Source organism: Ambystoma mexicanum, chromosome 1q, assembly GCF_040938575.1.
Source record: "Ambystoma mexicanum isolate Mex_15411 chromosome 1q, UKY_AmexF1_1, whole genome shotgun sequence".
Taxonomy (NCBI): domain Eukaryota; kingdom Metazoa; phylum Chordata; class Amphibia; order Caudata; family Ambystomatidae; genus Ambystoma; species Ambystoma mexicanum.
Window position 1 is genome coordinate 616,989,853 of NC_090922.1, and position 19,893 is coordinate 617,009,745.

A 19,893-nucleotide genomic window follows, 5' to 3' on the forward strand; every position below is an offset into this window, starting at 1 on the left:
AGAAAAAAGTCTGCATACACTAGATGTACGCAGAGCTGTCATGTTCTACATGGAAAGAACCAGACCACTGAGAAAGACTAATCAGTTCTTTGTCTCTGTGGCAGCAGGAAGAGAAGGAGATGCAATTTCAAAGTCCACTATATCTAGATGGATTGTTCAATGCATCACTCTCTGTTACACTCTTGCTTAGAGAGAACTACCCTTCAAGCCAAGACCACATTCCACTCGAGGCACTGGGGCTTCCATAGCGTTCATTGCTAATGTTCCCCTTGAGTCCATCTGCAAAGCGGCTACCTGGAGTTCTGTGCACACCTTTACAAAACACTACTAGATGCACACTCTAGATCTGACTCCCAGGTGGGACAGGCAGTATTAAGACATCTTTTCTCTACTGTTCCTTCTCATAACCCACCGCCAACTCCGGGTACTGCTCGCTAGTCTATGCACAGCATGTGATTCTAAGCAGATTAACAAACATCAGAAGACAATGCATTACTTACCGTAAAAGCATTTCTGATGGTTGTATCTGTTAGATTCACATGCGCCCACCCTTCCTCCCCGCTCGGATGGAAGGAACATAGACATCCTTTTCTATATTTCTCTCTTTTCTGTACTCACTCACGTCTAGAAGGCTCCCTCAGGGCAGAAAAATACAAACAGAGGGACCTCGACGCGTGAGGGATTGTGGGTACAACGCACGTCACTATAGGGATAGTGTTACAGACACGCCTTGTCGACGTCCCCTTTTCGACTACGAAAAACAAAATGTAATACTCCGCAGTGACCACTGGATGTCGGACCTATGCACAGCATGTGAATCTAAGCAGGTACTACCATCAGAAATGCTTTTACGGTAAGTAATGCATTGTCATATATTTGCTTTGGGTGGGGGATTTCAGGGGGTTTCCCCCCGCATATATGTTACAATTGACCTCACAATTCGGTCAATTGTGAAAAGGTCAATTGTAATTCAAACAATTGTGAAACGAACAATTCGTATATAACCCTATGAAAGGCCAAGCCCTACCAAAAACAAATGTGTGCAAATAGTCATATGTTATTTACCTTCACTTGTGTGTATGTGCATGGTTCAACATTGGTGTTCATCTATATTTAAGATGAGGTTTTCGACCTAGGGACCTTTTTGATGTCTTAGGTTGTTGTGACCAAAAGCCTATTGAATGTGATGAGGCTGTTTGGCTTTAAGAAGTAACAATGATCATGACCTGCCTCCTTGGTATACCCATAGAAATTGTGATAAAGTACACTTTATGCCATCAAACAAATTTAGCTGCATGCATGTGATAGATAAACTATAATATCGCCCTGGGGCCCACACATTTGTACCTTTTAGAAATATCTTTCTAAACCATTTTACTTGGAAATCTCTTGGTAAAGAAATGTGAACCTCTTTTCTTACCTTTTAACTGGGAGGGCAGAGCCTCTATAGTTTGCTGAAGGCCTAAGCCCATTGTTGTACTCTCACGTGGTCAAAACACTATGCTTTGCACTATTTCCAAAGCTTGTGCACAGTTTTATTGAGCTGTCGTACTCAATACATTTGTTTCACATGTGGCTTTAGTCTATCCAGGCACTGTGGTAACTACATTGGATTGGCACCCAAACTTTCCAGGTTCAATTTAGCTTATCGGCATTCTATTTGACAGATCTGTCATGTAAAATGGTACGTGGTGCAAAGCCATTGTCATTTTGTTTAGTAGCAAATAACCAACATCTCTTTTAGTAGCAAATGGGTTTTAGCATAAGAGGTCACACGTAACTAGTGCAATGCACGTCTTTAACATACCATAACATATGTGGTTATCAAAGTAAGCTACACATTTTTAAATTTGAATACAGTCTTTTAATAAAAGATACAAAGAAATAGCGTTAAATCATTTAAATGCAAATTTCACACAATAGTTTCCATTACAAAATTAAATAAAATGTGTTTTTTAATTTGTCTGTAATCAAAAGTATTTTAAAAGGAACTGCTGGTTTTTCTTGGAAAAAAAGATCAAAGGTTTCCCTAAAGCCATGACTCCTGGTTAAACTAGGATCCCATGCATTTTTTTCTGTTTTTTTAAAGCACTGAATAGACCGATAAGAGAAATATTTCTGCTCAAAATCTGCAGCAGAGAAATCCAAATGTTTCAAAAGACAGCATTGAGAGCCTTCAGCACCTGCAAATTGAAATGTGCTCGGATTTTCTGAAGATGACTTTTTGCACAGGTGCTCCCTGATATTTACTTTTATGTTTTTTTATAACATCCCTCATTTACGATTCATTTGGCAGTTTTTGTTGATCCAAAGTCAGAAACCCTGTTCTTTCTGTACTCGTACATCCCGTCACCTTTCCTCCATCCTTGTGGGCTTCCCCCAACATGGGGACGGTACCGGAACCTTTGGCAGCAAAAAATTGAGCTTCCCCTTTAAATTTAGTATAGCGTGTCGGGCACGGCCTCGGGCATGGGAATGCCCCGCAGAGACCCCGTCCTCTGTCGCCTCACCTCAGTCCCTTTTTCTGCATGGACGGTGTCGGACCTGGCAGCCAGCGCTGAGATTTTTGTAGCTTTCCGCCTGCTCCCCGTTTGTTTTTGCAATTCGTATTCACTTCCCTTTGGTGCCTCACCTCCCCCATCGCATGTCGGCCGCAGGAGGATTCACGAGATGTGCCTCATGCGACCGCTCGTTCCCGGCATTGGACCCCCATGCACTCTGTCTTGAGTGTTTGGGGCCCGACTACCGCTGGGACTCAGGTTCGGCCTGCAGCGCTTTCGGTCACAGGCCATTGAAGAATCGCTTGTTGTGGTGGAGGGAGATCTTCCACAATTCTCCTCCGCCCCACCATAAGGACTTTGTGTCCAGGACCTCTCATCAAGACAAGGTAGGCCCTCTGTTCAGCACGGCTCCGCAGCGTGGCGACTCCTTCTCCAGGGTCCTCATGGATTGTGGTACCTCTGATTCAGGTTCTGGCAGGCCCAAGGCCTCCAAGGCTACCAATTCCCAAGCTGAGTGATCCGGCGACTGTTCTGGGCGCTCCATGGACAGACCTGAGGCCGTCCTGGCTACCGGCTCCCAAGCTGAGGGGCCCTACCAGGCGGTCTTCGGAAGTGCGATCAAGCTTGTCCTCTTCTTCTAACCCATGCGGTAAGGTATTGTCTAGTTCTACCTCCAGGAGTTTGCCCTCGGCTTGATCCAGCATGGCTACCGGCACAGGTGCCAAGGGCGTTCTGCCTACAGGACCCCGCTCCGAGGTAGTGAGTCTGGGCGTTAAGACTACCGGCCGTCTGGCTTAGGGCTCAGTACCTACTAGAGTGATCTTTGAGGTCAACGCCTCTGCTTCGGGTGCAAGACCCAAGCTGTATCCTCTTGTGTCTGAGGGCTCTCTTGGCTCAGGGCCTCCACGCCCTCCCGCCCAGGGCGCGGCGCAAGGCTTCAAAATGGCAGAGCAGCATGTGGCGGAGCCTGCCAGGCAGGCTGTCATCTTGGATCAAGCTCAGGGCCCGCCAGTGCTTTTGCCCATCGAATGGGCTTTGCAAGATGATCCCAGGGGGCTGGGGCTTTTGGGACCCTCATGGATACATCTGCGCATCACAACAGTACGGCTACATGCGCTAGGCATCTCTGCCCTTTGCCCAGGAGCAGAGGCCCAGTGCCCCGGAGGGCCAAGCCCCTAGGGACCCAGCGACTTGTGAGGACCGCTTCCTCTTCCTCATGCCTTCCCCTCAGATGAAGGGACTCCTAAAGGACATTGTGAAAGTCATCCTGCTGGTGGTGCCGCCCTGGCCTCCTCCTCTGGGTACAACTCCCGTTCCTCCTGCGCTCCCGGTTCCGCTGCCGGTCTCTCCACCGATTCAGGCCCTACCAGCCATTTGTTTTGACCCCTCCACCTCCTCCTGTACCACCAGCGCCTCCCTCTCGACAGCCGTCTGCGGCTCGATTATGCCCAGGACGATGAGCCCTTGCCATCTGTTAGAGTCTTTTATGAGCTCCTTCAGGGCCTGTGGAATTATTGGGGTTCCCTCTTTCCCCTGGGAGTCGGGCCTGCTAGCATAGGTCTTGGGGAAACGCACCATGATCCGGTCGGGCATCCCCCTTAGGAAAGTGCTGTTACTGCATCCCTGGACTGCATATGCGACAAGCCAAAGTGGACGCTCTCTTGGCTGTGGATAACCAGAAGCTTTGGTAGGAGCTTGGGGAATTTCTGTTGAGTTCCCTTCGGACAAACACACCTCCTTCAAAGCCGGTCTGGCAGAAGCCCAGGCCGTTGCGCAGGACCTCATGGAGTCTTCGGTCTCCCGCGCGACACAGCCAGCAAAGGGTTGTGCCTTGAGGTCGAGATGAGAAGGATGGCGTAGATGCACACCGCAAAGTTTTCATCTGACGTGCAGGACCGGAACCTGAATCTACCCTTTGAGAGCGTGGACCTTTTTAGTTTGTCGACCAATGATGAGTTAACAAAGAAGAAAACCTCCACTCAAACTGCCAAGTCCTTGGTCATCTTGACAAAACAAGTCAGAAGTCCTTACTTCAGTCCCTAGGCAGGACCAAATTCAAGCCTCACACTTTCTCTGGCTTCAAGGGGCCGGGACAGCGGTACACAGAGGCCTGACAGGTAGCCTAGGGACAACAGGAGGAAGCAGCATAGGACGTTGTGCATGTTTTCCTGCTCCCCCTGCCTCTGATGCCAAGAAGCAGTGGCATCAAGGTCGGGGAACACAGCTTGCCTTTGTGGGTCTGTCCATTTTCCAGGACACCTGGAAGTGTCTTTTCAGCAACCTGTGGTTCCTATCCGTAGTCTCCACAGGCTTCAGTCTTCCTCTTTCTTTGCCTCTACGATCATCTCCTCCTCTTTGTCAGATTGGGTCCACAGCTCTTTTACGGGAGGTCCTTTCGATCTTGGAGATGCAAGCAATAGAACCAGTTCCTCTTGTAAACGTGGGCTTCGGTTACTATTCCAGAACTTGTGTGGTACCCAAGAACAACCAGGCTGGCCTGAGGGTAGACCTGAACCTGTCATTTCTAAATCTGTCTTTACCACTGGAGCGCTTCTAGATGATTACTCCTAGGCGCATAGCTGAGTCTCTTTGTGCAGGCGACTGGATGTGTTCCCTGGACCTCAAGCATGCTTACCTGTACGTACCCATCTATCGACCACAGCAGACGTTTCTGCGTTTCATGATTATGTCGTAACACTTTCAGTACAAGGTGCTGCCCTTCGGCCTGAACTCAGCCACCTGTGTCTTCACAAAGTTGATGAACGCAGTGGCAGGCCTTCTCCGCTTGGAGGGCCATCATCTATACCCTTATTTGACTGACTGGCTGGCGTGGGCAGGGTCACCCGAAGGGGTGGTGCACTCCTGCCAGAGATTGGCAGATATCCTTCATCAGCTGGGGTTTTCCCTCAACCAGGGGAAATCAATTATGCCCTTCTCAGGAACTGGTCTTCCGAGGGGTGCTTTGGAACACTAACATCCAGTGTGTGTTCCCCACGCCCGAGAGGCGTATGTCCCTCCGCAAGGTGGTGGGACACTTTCTGGTCAACTCGACCGCCTCAGCATGGTGGTTCCAGAACATTCTGGGCCTAATGGCCTCCTGCATGCTCACTGTACTGCAGGCTTGCCTCAAGATGATGCGCCTCCAGTTGCACCTGGCGGCCAATTGGTATCAGGAGACGGGATCTCAGTCAGATCCTCCCAATATCACTGCTCCTGCTGCCAGATCTTCTCTGGTGGCTGTTGGAGGACAATGTCTCAGTGGGAGCCCCCTCGCCCGGCCGGAGCCTACACTGGTGGTGACGACTGACTCCTCCCGCTTGGGTTGAGGGGCTACTCTGGAGGGCTATGCAATTCATGGAGCATGGTCCAGGACGGAAGCCCTCTTGCATATCAACACAGTGGGCCTGGCCCTCAAGGCTTTCTTGCCCTTCATCAGGGGCAGGTGTGTTCTGGTCAGGACGGACAATTCTACTACAATGTTTTACCTTAACAAGCAGGATGTCACACGCTCCCCCCACCACTGCATGGAGGCAGTTTCGATCTAGGAATGGGCCCTGGTGGAGGGGATTTGGATTTCGGCCATCCACCTTCCGGGGACAGAAATGCAGAAGCAGACCAGTTGAGTCGCTTGGGGTTCAACACCTTCGAGTGGGAGTTGCCCAATGACTTCTTGTTGTCCCTGTTCCAGCGTTGGGGGTTAGTGGAACTGGATTTGTTTGCATCTCCCCAGAATGCCAAGTGCCCCCAGTGTGCTTCCTGGGCAGGTCAGGGTCAGGGGTCGCTGGGAGACACCTCCATATCTATTGGCACAGCCACAGGTGTTATGCATTCCCGCCCACCCCTGTGCTTCAACTGACCCTTTGCAAGTTCCGGGCCTCCGTGGGTTGCAGCCTCATCCTGGTTGCCCCCACTGGCCTTTGAGACCCTGGTTTTCGGATCTACTGCAGTTGTGCTCCCAGGGTCCCGTCCATCTTCCGATCCCCAGCAGGGGCTTCTTGGTGCAGCAGTGGACCATCCAGACCCGGCCAAACTGGCCTCAGTGGCCTGGTTCCTGATCAACTGAGGCTTCAGCATGCTCAATTTTCGGATGACAACTGGGACATCACTCAGCAGGCCAGGAGACCCTTGGCTCGGTCCTAGTTGTTAAGCAAGATTGTATTTGGTTACCCTTTGGGTGCACTACAACAACCCTGACCTCCTGGCATTAGGAACCCAACCTTTGGTATAAGTCAGTACTACACAGGTTAGTAGCGTATTGAGCAGCCAGGCTTATCTCAAGAGGGGTCAATGTGAGCTGTAGGGGAGTTACACAGAGATTCCCAGTGGCAAGTATTCAAATAAACTCTTACACACACGGTTTCTTGATTAAACAAGTGTTAATTTATTTAACATTCACTTTGAATAAGCCTTCTTCAGAAGGGAGCAATATAAAGCAACACACCAATATACTTCAAAAACACACTCTTTAGTTTCTAAATCAGCAAATACCCATTTGGGATGGCCCACAGACACTACCTACACCCTCAGGTGACTTCAATAGTTAGGGTGATGGGGACATTAATATATCACTGTTGCATTTAGATTATTATTGAGAGGAGTGTCAAAGAAAAGAGTTTTCAGAATAAAACAAGAGTTCACACAATTATTCTTAATCAGGTAAGTACTTTAAAAAAAAAGAAACAATGCAAACTATGTTAACTCTTTCCTAGAAGGAAGCCAAAACACTTAAGCAGAGGAGAGAAGAGTCATTCAGGGAGCCAGGCCAGACAATTTTAAGTTAACAAAAGTCAAGGTGAACTGAAGGTATCAAGTAATATTATCCCCATATATATGGTCGCCGTAAATAATATCGCCGGGAAAAGGTCGTGGCGATATTACATGGGTGACCATATAGATGGGGACAGAGGCAAAACAAAACAAAAAATGTCGCCACAAAAAACGGCCATTTTTCGGCGATATTTTTGCATGCCGAGATTTTTGTGGCGACATTATTACATGGAACCGAACTGAAGCACTTAGGTAAGTAAAAGTCTTGCACAATATTTTAGAAATATTTGTAGAAAAAGTAGAATCAAATGTAGGGGCACGAGCTGTTATGCCTGTGGGTAGTAGAAGATGCAAGCAACTCTACAGGAGCAACCAAGACAAGTCTCAACTGAGAACAAGCAAGGTGGCACAACAAGAGGTAAGTTCTTTTAGACTGTACAGTACCTTTAGGTTGAAAAAAAGTGCAGCAGATGGTTTCTGTCCCTGTGCAGCTCTGCAGATCCTGGTGTTCCTGGGCCTCAGTCGTGGGGACAAGAGGGAGGATTCCCGCACTGCAATGGGACGTTTACAGACCGCAACCGGCAAACTTCAAACAAGTGGCACTTCAGTGTTTCAGCTCCTCGCGTCTACCACAAATAGCAACACTGCGGTTGCTGGCTGTCGAGATAGGCTTTCCTTGCATCTGGGGTCCAGCACTCTTTTGAGGTGGCTCAGGCTCGGTCAGTCCTGCTTCCGGGGAGTCCGGAGCATCTTCCTGGAGCTCTTGGCCAGCTTAAAAGCAACGCACACAATTTGGTGTTCCTCTCCCTGGCTATTTGGTTCCAGCAGCGACTGCAGTGGAAATTCAACCAGCTTCGAGAGGATGTCCAGGTGGTTTACTTTGGATTTGATTGGTCCCAGCAACTCAAGGGGAGAAGTCGTCCTTGCAGGGCTTCTCTAGTCGCGACAAATTCAGAGCTTCAGCACAGCAGCAGGGCTTCACCGGGCAATCCAACGGTCCAGGAGTTGCAGCAGGCATCTCTTCCAAGTTGTTCTTCGGATTCCTTCGTCCAGTGGTTGACTCTGCCTTCCAAGCCAAAAAGCATTGCCTTTTAGGCAGGTTGCTCCCATTCATTCCGGCCTAGCTGTCAGTCACCCAGCAGGGTGGCTGTCCTTGCTGGGAAGCCAGCCGGCCAATCACCTAAGAGTGCATTCCTGTCTCATAGGAGACTAAGCAAAGGGAGGGTGCGCAGAGTAAATCTCAAGATGGACCGTTCCACAAAGAAATGGCGAAAAAAGAAGGCTGCAGCCATTTTGACAAAAAGGGCACCATTGGGTGCTTTACTGCAGCTGCGAAAGCAGCCCGCTGTAAAAGCACACCATGGTAGTTAAAAGTAAACCACTGCTACCAGCCATTTATCGAAGAATGGGTAACAAAAAAATGTACATGAGAAACTGGACAAAGGGGATACTAAGTAACCCCTCCAGCACCCTATTGCAAGATGGTTTGTGCTGGGTCTAGAAAGTTACAAATGTAAGTAAAGTCAATTTCACTTCACTGCTCTTGAAAAAAGTAGATTATCCAAGAGAAGGTATTTAAACCTTTGGGAAATCTGAAAGACTTCCCTGTGCCACTGCACTGAAGGTGCTGTGTGACACAATGTAAAAGATGATGCCTACGGAGTTTGTCAGACTCCACAACCAAAAGAGAAACAGTGTTCAAAATCACATTAAAATACATGAGAGAGTGGGGGAAAAAGGGTCTCTCTTTCTCCAGGTTAAAAAATCAAGTCCTCAAAATCCAGCAAAGTTGCTGGGGGTCTCTAAAGTAAAGGGGAATTGGCAAATTTCCGAGAATTCTCCCTAAAACAGTATAAGAGCAAAATGACTAGGTTCTATCATTGGACTTGCAACAAGGATCGGGACACTGCCCTCTTGATGACATACTTGCTTTTTCAGCACACCTGGCTCGTTCTGGAGCTCAGGGGGATACTTGCCACATGTGTTTGGCGTCCATTGGGGCTTACAGGAATTCCCCATAGCATGTGTTTTCGGCAGCCAACCCGGTGGTTAAGGCTCACCTCAATGTGGTTCTTGCAGCTTTGCAATGCAAGCCTTTTGAGCCGCTGGGCTCTGTGGACATCCGCTTGGTGGTGCTAAAGACTTTTATTGGTGGCTCTCACCTCGCGCGCAGGCTTAGTGAGCTGCAGTCGTTATCTTTGTGCGAGCCCTTCACGTTTCACAATGACAAGGTCATCTTGCACGCTCACCCAAACATCTTGCCCAAGGTGGTCTCTCTGTTCCATCTGAATCAAGACATCTGCCTACCAGTATTCTTCCCAAACCCACAGTCTGAGGCAGACAGGGCCCTACATTTGTTGGACCTCAAGAGGGGTTTCAAGTATTATCTCTCCCAGACAAAATCCTTCAGGAGGTCTGAGGCATTGTTCTTGACTTTTAGGGGCATCTACCCCAGCTCTAAGGCTTTCAAGGCTTCCATCGCCTGTTGGATGGTTCAGGACATTTCGGAGGCATACACCGCCATGGGCAAATCTGTTCCTATGAGGATTCTCACCCATGCTAAGGCCAAGCCCATTGCTTTTCAGAGACATGCTTCTTCGGATGTCCTCAGCAAGGCAGCTACTTGGGTCACGCTGTCCGCCTTCTGTAAGCACTACTCGCTGGACACCAGCTCAAGGAGCTATGCAGAGTTTGGTCAGGCAGTTCTGAAGAACCTTTTCGATTCGTCATAGATATGAGGCAGGTTGTCGCTACTCCACCCTATGTTCTTCTTCAGTGGAATAATCCTCAAGGATGGAGGAAAGGGGACAGGATGTAGGAGTAATTAACGTTCCTCGCCGTAGTGACTATAGTACTTGTAGTCCATAGTCCCCTTTCCTCCATATGTCCCACCCACCTTCTCCCGCTAGTATACCAATGTCTAATAGGCAATAAGTGTAGCCAGGTGTCTAAGCGTCCAATATGTTCAAAGGGGACTGAGGTAAGGTGCTGGAGGGTGGGGCCTCGAAGGGGCATTCCAACCCCTTTGGGCTATACTAAATTTTAAGGGGAATCTCAATTTATTTACTGACAAATGTTCTGGTGCCATTCCCATGTTGGAGGACACCAACAAGGCTGGAGGAAAGGGGACAATGGACTACTCTAGTCACTATGGGGAGTAACTTGCATTTATTTTAGTTTATGTGGACTTGGTGAAGTGGTAATTGTGCTACGACAGTCTACCCTCAGATGGTTAATCCCTTCCCCTTTCAACTTCAAGTGTTCCTCGACTTATCCAGAAGGGGTGGTTGAGTGGGGCATGGTATCCGCCTTTCCTTAGAGGTTACATGGGCGATGAGATGTGGTAATTACTGGGTTACACCTGCTACCCAGAGAAGCAGGAGTGTGTGCTAGTAAGCACATGTGCTAGTAAGCACATGTGCAAGCCCTTTGGCACTCTGCTTAGGTAGCTACATACCCAGACTTCTGCTCTCACACATCGGGAGTTTTCCTGGTATCTGATAATAAAGAAGCCAGTGGCCTGAGAGTGCTAGTTACTAGGTAACTTGTTCAGATATAGAATAGGTAAGTTTTCTTGAAATCTAGACCAGTCATCTTTTCAAACAAGTCTATATATACCAAGCCACACGGGTGTCAAAGGAGACCATGGATTTTAAGGCCATCCGTACCAGTTCATTTCCTTAAATATGCTACCACTTGTAGACTTGCCTCAGGACTGGCCCATCAGTGGTCATTTATTTGATAACTGGGCATTGGGTACATGATTAGATGTATGTAAGGAGTGATATTGGTAAAGCAGTGAGTCCATGTCCCTTCCAGATGTTCTTATGGCATATTAAGCATGAACCATTTTCTGATTCTGCCTGCTGCAGCAATGTAGTGAGGGTTTCATTAAGGTACAGATGTAAAGGTGGCTGCTGTTTTAAGAGATTTCTTTCATGCAATGCATTTGTTTGTTTTTTGTGAGTCACTATGCATGGAAATGTGGGTTGAACATGCAAGTGTAATGACTTTGAAAGGGACCTGCTTGAGAGCTCAGAAAACAGTCCTTCACACCATTGTGAGCTTCTCACACTGCCCAGTGTTGCAAACGAGTGCAAGCAGATGAGAAGTAAATTATGACGCTTTCAAATATGAGCCTCTATGTTAAACCACAAATAAGGGTGCCAGTTTGAATCTTTTGCAATATCTGGTTGAGCTCTAATGTGTCACATTTCCCTTAGTTTGCATGCACATTGTGTTTGCGTTCTCTACCAGGAAGCACATAAGAAAAATCATAGTATGCATACTTGGGTCTTCGCCGTTTTAAGCACTTTAATGTGTGGGAGATGGGGGCTAGGAATGACTGTGGGCCATTACACAGTAAAAGGCTTAACTGCACCCCAAAGTGAAGGTTGCCAGAGACTGTGGAAGAGATTTAACACTGCTAGAACGGGAGCTTCTCACATTGCTGGACAGAGATATTTGGTCATTACCATCTTCCAAACTTGAAAGGGAAGGAGGTGAGACAATGGACATGGGGGTCTGTTCCTCAATGTGCACAATCGTGGTCTCGGGAATGTGGGTTAATTGCGATGGATGTAAAAGACTGTCCAGTTTGCTCAACAGGAGGCTTGCATGGCACAGGAGGCCAGCATGATGCCACTGACATCTGAGCACTAACCTCTTGAGAATGCCAGTGTACAAGCCCTTTCTTTTCTACCCGTGTTTTGGCATGCTACTCTTCCTCCATGCAGACTGCAGACCCCAGGGGGTGGCTCTGCTTCATTCCCTTTGACTAGTCATCGTTCTTTACCTTTTAGTTGTAGTTTGCTTTGCATGGTTGGTTTGAGTTGGAATGGCCGTAGTTTGTTTTTGTTTAGCATGTCTTAGTTTTTATATATTTTTTTTTATCCATCCTAATTTCTTTTCTATTTCCTTCTCTTTTTCTTCAATGCCTGCTGCACCCTGTTCCATCTCCTCCATCCATCACGTTGTCGGTTATGCTGCTCCATAAAACAATACTTTTTTGCGGTTCCTGCCGCCATTATGCCTGCCCGTCCTCCCTCTCTCCGCCTACCCCCCCTCGCTCTGGCGGACTTTGCCTCGCTTATTATCCAATCAGGGTGAAAATTCCTTCCTACAGGCGACGGTGGCCAAGCTGGGACCCCTTCCTCGCATTTTGGCAGACATCACCAAGTCACTGACCAACCCCACGCCCATCCAGCAGCAGATGCGACGCTTCAGTGAGCACAGCTCCAGCCCCAATGTCAGCGGCAGCCTCTCTTCTGGGCTCCAAAAGATTTTTGAGGATCCCTCGGACAGGTCAGTCTTTGCCTCTGTGTGGCACCTTTTATCTAAATCAGATCTCTGTCTGCTTTGCAGTGTTGAAAGTATCTAACCGTTTCACTGGTAAAGAGTTAAATTGGGTATTTGAGTATTAAGATAGCTTTAACTTTTAAGTGCACACCATAAATAGTTATGCAGTAATACATGCAACTCTTGATTATCTACTTGATGATTTCATACAGTGCGCGTGTTTTTTCTCTTTTTCCCAGCTGCAATTCAGGATAATGGAGTTACTATTTGGTCGGACACACAAATATTGTTTCATTTACAACCCGGCAACAGTCTATAGCTTGAATAGAAGCCCCAATGACATTGTCTCCATGCCCCTTGTCTGGTGAACACAAGCCAGTATGCATACAACAATACTTACCCCTTAAATCATCATTTATAAACCAATTAGTTCTTCCCCCTCAGGGTATACGTACCCCTTAAAGTCATTGATCTGTTTGTTTCTGGGACATGCACATGCTGCTATTAAGAAACTCCTGTTGTCTTACAGCAAGTGGAACAGCGATCTAAGTACCTTTTTTGTTGTTGTTATGAGGCACATATATATTAAAATGCCTTGAAATAGCTTGCTATGCTCCCTGGGGAGGGGGGGGGTGCGTGGGGTGGGGGGGGTGGGTGTGGTAGGCGGGGGGTGGGGGGGGTGTGTGTGTGTGTGTGTGTGTGTGTTCGTGTTCTCTTGCTGATATGACGTGTTACATAGAACATATTTTCATACAGTGATCACCCAACCGATGTTGGTACTCATTTATCGACCTCAGAAAGATGAAAGGCTGAGTTGGTCTTGCCAGAATTCAAACCTGCAGATCACACACAGATTGCAGCGGCGAGTGCTCAGGCGGCTCTTACCGGCCATGGGTTGCCACAGACTGCGGAATGCTATGGTCTATCCACTGTGCCCTCTCATGCTCTTTTACCATATCACACGTTCTGTCTTGGCCTCTTAGTTCTGAGGAAAGGATGTGCAGATGTCTCTGATGCATATGCACTGCTAGCACGAGGAGGGCGATTGGCTCCTATTCTGCTAATCAGCAATCTTCAATGTGGTAGCTTCCCAGTCACGTGTTATGAGGTCAAGGAATTGCTATGCCATGATTCTGGCCTCAGGGAATTGAGAAAAGGATGGTTCTGATGCACATATAGCATTTGTAATATTCTACTGTCCAGCACACCAGCTGCAACAGTCTCCTTTTTTTGTGACCAAAATGAATGTGAGGCCATGTCACATGGCCGTGAGAGACTCACTCAGGCAGAACAATGTAATAATGCCTAAACAGCTTTTGTTTCAAGATTGTGAAAGGGTTAGGGGTTGGATGAATGCCTATATTAACCAAGGAAACCAAATAGTAATCACAAGGAATCGCTCCATAAAATATTGTCAAGGATGTACGACATCAAGTAGGGGGTTTTCCTTTTGCTCCCAGACGTCTGGTGTCGTCTTGAAAATGCCAAGTCTTCAACATATTCTTATAAGCATGTCCCTGCAGGGACACCGAGTTCTAGTTGCCAAAAGAGGGCCAACACAAATGTTCATGAAAATAGTCTTTCAGATCCATCCCTGCCCTAACAAAACAATGTCACAGTTGGAAGGGTTTTTATTTAAATATTTGTGGGCCATAGGGCTGTGCCTCTCGTCTCCCGTGGGGTGTCCTCCCTAACCCAGATGTTGGCAGCTCCCATGTTAGTGATATTGATGGGACCCTTACTGTCTTACATCTAGCTTTTGGAAATTGTGACACATGTAAGTGCCGGGTGTTTGAGCTCCCTCTGGGACTTCCTAACTTTCCCTGACCATAGGTTGTTGTTCTAAAGGGATTTGAGATTGTGCCTTGCACACTCTTTGCTGGATTTAAGCTAGTTCAATCATGTGTACCTCTGGGTCTCTGCACTCGCACCTACTCTTACTCCTCCCATCAATCCTCTCCTCTGTTCCTCTGATGTTTCACGCCTCCACCCTTTGTTGTTACTTCCCCCACAAGACTCAGCTACTCCTCCTCTACACCACTACACGCCTCCTTATACTTCTACCACTCAGCTCCAAGCAAAACTACCAATCTCTGTCTCTCACTACTACCACTATCCAACGACTACTCTGCCCTTCTCCCACCTCCCACTAATACACTACTCTTAACCCCCTCTCCCCCCAAGGTACTCAAACACACTCCTTCCACTCTAGCCAAATTGCTTCTCATACACTCCTTACACTAGCCTGCCTACATACTCTTCACACAAACATGCACATGCAGTAGCCTTGCACTCACTAAACAAATACCTCCCCTTCTGAAACAAACGCCTCCACACTCCATGGCTCCTTCCTTCTGCTGGTCTCTCGGTCTGCCTCCCTCTCCTCCTCTGACCTCACCCGGGTAACTCACACTTCCTGTCTTGTGTTCTTGTCTACAATTTCTTTCTGTTTGTTTTGATTGGATAGCTTTCCGTGGCCCATCTGACTCCGTCTTCCCCTACCAGGGTGTGTATATGCAGTGAAAATGCATACGAAGGGGGCTAAGCTTTCCCACTTTCTCCGTGCAGGCTTGCTGCATATTAAACATAATGGAGACCCGGAATGGGCACTGTTCAAGTCTGTGTTCCGCAGGTGCTTAACTTCTGGAAGGTTCTGTGGGGGAAAGAGGTGGTGGTCTAGGGCGTTATTCTTTCCGCATGTGTTCTTGCCAATATCATCTTGTGGGACCGTACAGTTCTGTCAGCCAAAGTGTTTTTCCACTAGCTGTGGTTGGCAGAGCTACTCCACTGTAACATCTTGTGCCGTTGCAAAGGTCTATTTTATCTGAGGCTGGCTCCCAGTGATATGGTTTCTCTTACGTGGTAAAGGGCATCCTTCAAGGAGGCTGTCTGATGTCCAGTTCAGTGTGGTTCCTTGCTTTCCCTTTGGCGTGGAAAAAAGCAAGACCCCATTATCTGGGAAGGGAGGCATGGTCTTAGGCAAAGGATTACTGCTCCACATTAATCTGGCACAAAGGGAAAATATAAGGAGGCCCTTTAGTGTTTTCTTTCCTCAGGGCCAAGATTGGCTTTGGATTACCTTGAGGCAGGTCTCCCCCTGCCGCTCTTGACAAGGCCAGGAAACATTATGCGAGATTTGTGCAACAAGGTTACTTTTGGGAAGGGCAATTTGCCCAGTATACAATGTAACACATTCTTGGCAGGCTTCCAACTAATCTGTATGTCGCATAATACTCGGTTAGGACAGTGGTTTGCAACATGCAGCTAGGGAGCTACTTTAAAGATAGCTTATGTATTAAAGTTTTAATCACCAAGTGACTAACCTATTAATTCCAATAAGGCCAGAATGGCAACTTAGATATATGATATTTCGAGGGGGATTGGGTCCTCCGACGTATTCCATATCTATGACAGGTAATCACCACAGCTGTGCTGCTTACCTGTCATAGATATGGAATATGTCATCGGACCATCCTATCGAAAGAACGTTACCAGGTAAGAAAGTAACTTGTTCTTCTGTCTAATAGGAATAGCCAACTTAAGCAGCTATACTCTTGCTGGGCAATGCCCCCAATGAATTAACGGGTGGAAGAAGGTGAGCCTTTTTTGGCAACATTAAGTTGTTTACAGTAACAAAAGATGGGATTGCGCCAGGAGGTATTATTGTTAGCTATTATTTGCAAAGTGACATGCTAATTTGACAATTAGGACGTACTGTCAGGTCACTGTAATAATTGTAATAATGTATTCATTAAGCGCTTTTATCCAAAGCACTTTACATAGCACATATTTACATACATTATACATTTTTTATTATTATTACCCAATCGAAATTGGAGCTCACTTTATCGACTGTGGCAGGATAAAGGGCTGAGTCGACCGTCCCAGGATCTGAACCTGCGACCTGCAGATCAAACATAGATCACAGCAACATGTGCATAACCCACTGAGCTAGCTTACAGGCTGACGTACAAATAATTTTATTATTTTATCTTGAAACCAGTCGTGCACACTGTGATGAATCCTGTGGAGTCATCACTGATCCCCAGCCTGAGATCTCGTCCCACATGGACAGGAAATGGCAGCCGCTACCTGATCCTGACCCTGGGGTGGTATTATGAGAGAGGACCACATGATAGGAGATGGTAATCGGGGAGCTGTGGTGGGATGCAGTATTCTTCTCTTACATGTGAGGAAGACCCTTTAATGCTACAATCCCTGATGGCTTTACACATCCCTCCAATTGTAAAATCCCAAAACCCCTTTTTGTCAAGTACTTTAGACGCAATATCATTCATACCTCACATGTACCTAAAACACAAATCAAATCTCCTATTCATGATGATATTGTATTAGACAAGAATTACAAACAGATTCTCCGTAAAAACTCTACTAATCGTATGGACTCCAACTCCCATAGTTCCTCGGGTACTGAGACAAAGAAGAGGGGCAATGAGTTAATGTATTGTGTATTGAGAGAAGCCCTAAGCGCAACGTGCGGACTAGTTGTATTAGGATGATTCGCCTGCGTGGGACATTTTACCGGCAATCATTTGTTCTGTATTGAGTCGGAGAGGGAAAAGGCGCAGTCCAGCCGAAGGGCACAGCAGCAGAAAAGGGCAGACGTGTTGGAGCAGACCACCATGAAGCAGGCAGGTGCTCATGGGCTGCCATTCATAAGCCTTTGGTACCGGCGTGGCGAGAAACCCAGAGGAGCGTGGCAGTTTCCACGGAGAAGCCGCAAGGAAATACGCAGCAGTGGGGAAGCTGTACCGGGCACAATGAAGGCGGGAAACTGCCACGTTAGCCGCAAGTGAATGCGAGACAGAGAAAAGAGCTGGAAACAGGTCTGCCAAGCAGGGGATGCCATTCTCGCAGTGAGGCTTCCCCGCAGCAGAGTGCAGGCAGTCGGGACGCAACAAAACACCAGTGAGTTGGCCCAAAGATAGTGGCAATCCCGGCCCATACCGACAATGCACCGTCAGTTAGAAGTGCCATTTGAATATCAACCAAATAAATATTTGCACAATTCCCCATTACCGAAAAGTCAATATGGGGAAAGCTGGAGCAGATCTGATTATAAGCAAATGAATGTTAAGAAGAAGCTGAAAGACAAGATTTTCACAAGTCTTCATGCATGAAGAATTCATATGGGGAAAGTTGGAGCAAGCATTGTCCTAATCAAATAAGTGTTGATAAAGAAGTTGAGAAGTGGAACTTGAGCAAGTCTTCATATGCGAGAGGTCCATATGGGGGAACTTGAGGCAAGTGAAATCCAAAGTCAAGGAAGTATAGACAGTATAAGAGTGTTACCGTGCAATGCTAGAAGATAAAGAAAAGTAAAGAGAACATTGAAAGAAGACCTGGTAAAGAGGACACATCCGGCACTGAGCCTTTTGAGGGGAGGAAAGATCCCTGGCAGCCGAGTATACCAGGAAATCCACCCAAAGTGTATAGAGAAAAGAGACATTGTACAAGGATACCTGGCAGGAGAGTATACCAGGAAATCCACCCAAAGTGTATAGAGAAAAGAGGCATTGTACAAGGATACCTGGCAGGAGAGTATACCAGGGGATCTGAGGAAACCACTGGGTACTTCCTGGCAAGGAAACATACTCAGACGTCATCTTTAAAGCAGTTTTATGTAAGCGAGACGTTGCTATCTTTAATTCAGTTGTATAAAAGAGACTCTTTCCCCTTATATGGAAGAGACATTCCTCCATCTTTTGAAACAGCTGTGTAAAGAGACACTTCGGCCATCCTTGAAACAACAGTTATGCAAGAGAGACACTTTACCATCTGTTGTGCAGTTGTATGGAAGAGACAGTTGGGCCTTCTTTGAAACACCAGTAATGTGAAAGAGACCTTTTTACTAACTTTGACAAACTGTTACTTGGAAGAGACATTCTAACCCTCTTTAAGGAAACATTAATTGTGCCATCCTTCCTGAAGTAATCTTTTGGAGAAACCACTGCCTGGAATGCAAATGGCGGGCTATCCCTTCCCCTCAGAACAAAGCCACCCTTGCCAGGCAGATCAGGGCCTAAAGGGCAGAAATCAGGAAAGCCAAAATATCCTTTTATGGAAACTGAATCTCCAACGGCCTCAACCCCAGTAGGAACTCCACAAGATCATTGCAGAATTCAAGGCTTCTAGTGCCATGGTGTTTGCTCTTATCAAATGCACATGAAGTCCCTCGGGCAGCAGTTTATAGCGACGCACAATACAGGACACATTCCATCAGGCCAATATTGTTTTCACTGCCTGCTTGCCCAGCTGGGGGCACCCCCTGAAAGTGACAGTCTATCGAAGACCTTGGAGAACTAGTCCCCTCGAAATAGAATCTTAAGGCCCTATGGACAACCAGACAGTGCAAGACTTTCTGCTTTTGATTGGGGATCAGGGAAGAAGACTAGTAGCCCATTTATTGATTAATGTGGAATTCTGGCACCACATTTGGAAGGAAAGTTGGGCCGATCCATAAAACTACTTCATTTTTTTTAATAGAAATTTAAGTATCTTTCGTTGATAGTGCCCTCAGTTTGCAAATTCCATGGCTGATGTATTTGTATTTATTATTTTTATATAGCGCCTTAATCCAAGGCGCTTTACAGTTTAACAACAATGTAATATCTACCAGAAAATACTTTTTCCATGACGGCAGCAAGAGGTCAGCAGAAGCCAAGGGTTCAAATGGCTTGTGCACCAGGGTTATTAGATTTACATCTCATGCCGGAATAGGCCTGCGAATGGGACAAAACTGATGAAGCAGCCCAAGTGGAGCTTATTGATTGGATTAGATAAGGAGATCTGTCTATCCTGGTTGGAGGGATAGGATATCTCCTGCAGGAGAATATCAGAGTTCTGGAATGGAATGTATAAACTAAATAGAAAGGATATCACCACCCACAGAGGGCTGGAGCAGATTTTGAGGCCTGTCTAGCATTGAGTAGCAGAATCTGAGCCACTTGCCCTTCCTTGTGTCAGTACCTGATGTTCTGGATCCACTTGTATTCTCCACAACAGGGTGTAAGTGTTTATGAATCAGACACGACACAGGGTCTCTGAGGTTCTAAAGAACACTTTCGGGTACCCCGCAAGGCAGAATACTTGCAATGTCGCATAGCAATTCGCTATGCAATTCTGTAGGTTTGCTAATTAAATTGGCACTTGTGTAGCAACGCTAGCTATTTAAGTTACCCTGTTACGTCCTGCATTCCGCTCTTGCTTTCAGGGCTCTCTCCACTCTTTTCTCGGGTCACTACAAGTTCAAAGGGGCTAATGGAGAGTAGTAATCCCCTCCTCCACTCTTAGTGCCAACGGCCTG

The 19,893-nt window shown here is 47.0% G+C and overlaps 1 protein-coding gene across 8 annotated transcripts in view; it reads left to right on the forward strand.

The window, feature by feature from the left end:
* Positions 1-19,893, forward strand: part of RASAL2 (RAS protein activator like 2) — a 1,332,618-nt gene that overhangs the window by 1,150,109 nt on the left and 162,616 nt on the right. For 7 of the 8 annotated variants that reach the window (XM_069641161.1, XM_069641162.1, XM_069641160.1 and 4 more), the window contains one exon: positions 12,373-12,572. In XM_069641161.1, the coding sequence (XP_069497262.1) occupies positions 12,373-12,572 (200 nt within the window). The remainder of the gene's footprint in view (positions 1-12,372; positions 12,573-19,893) is intronic. The other variant, XM_069641159.1, reaches the window with a different exon arrangement.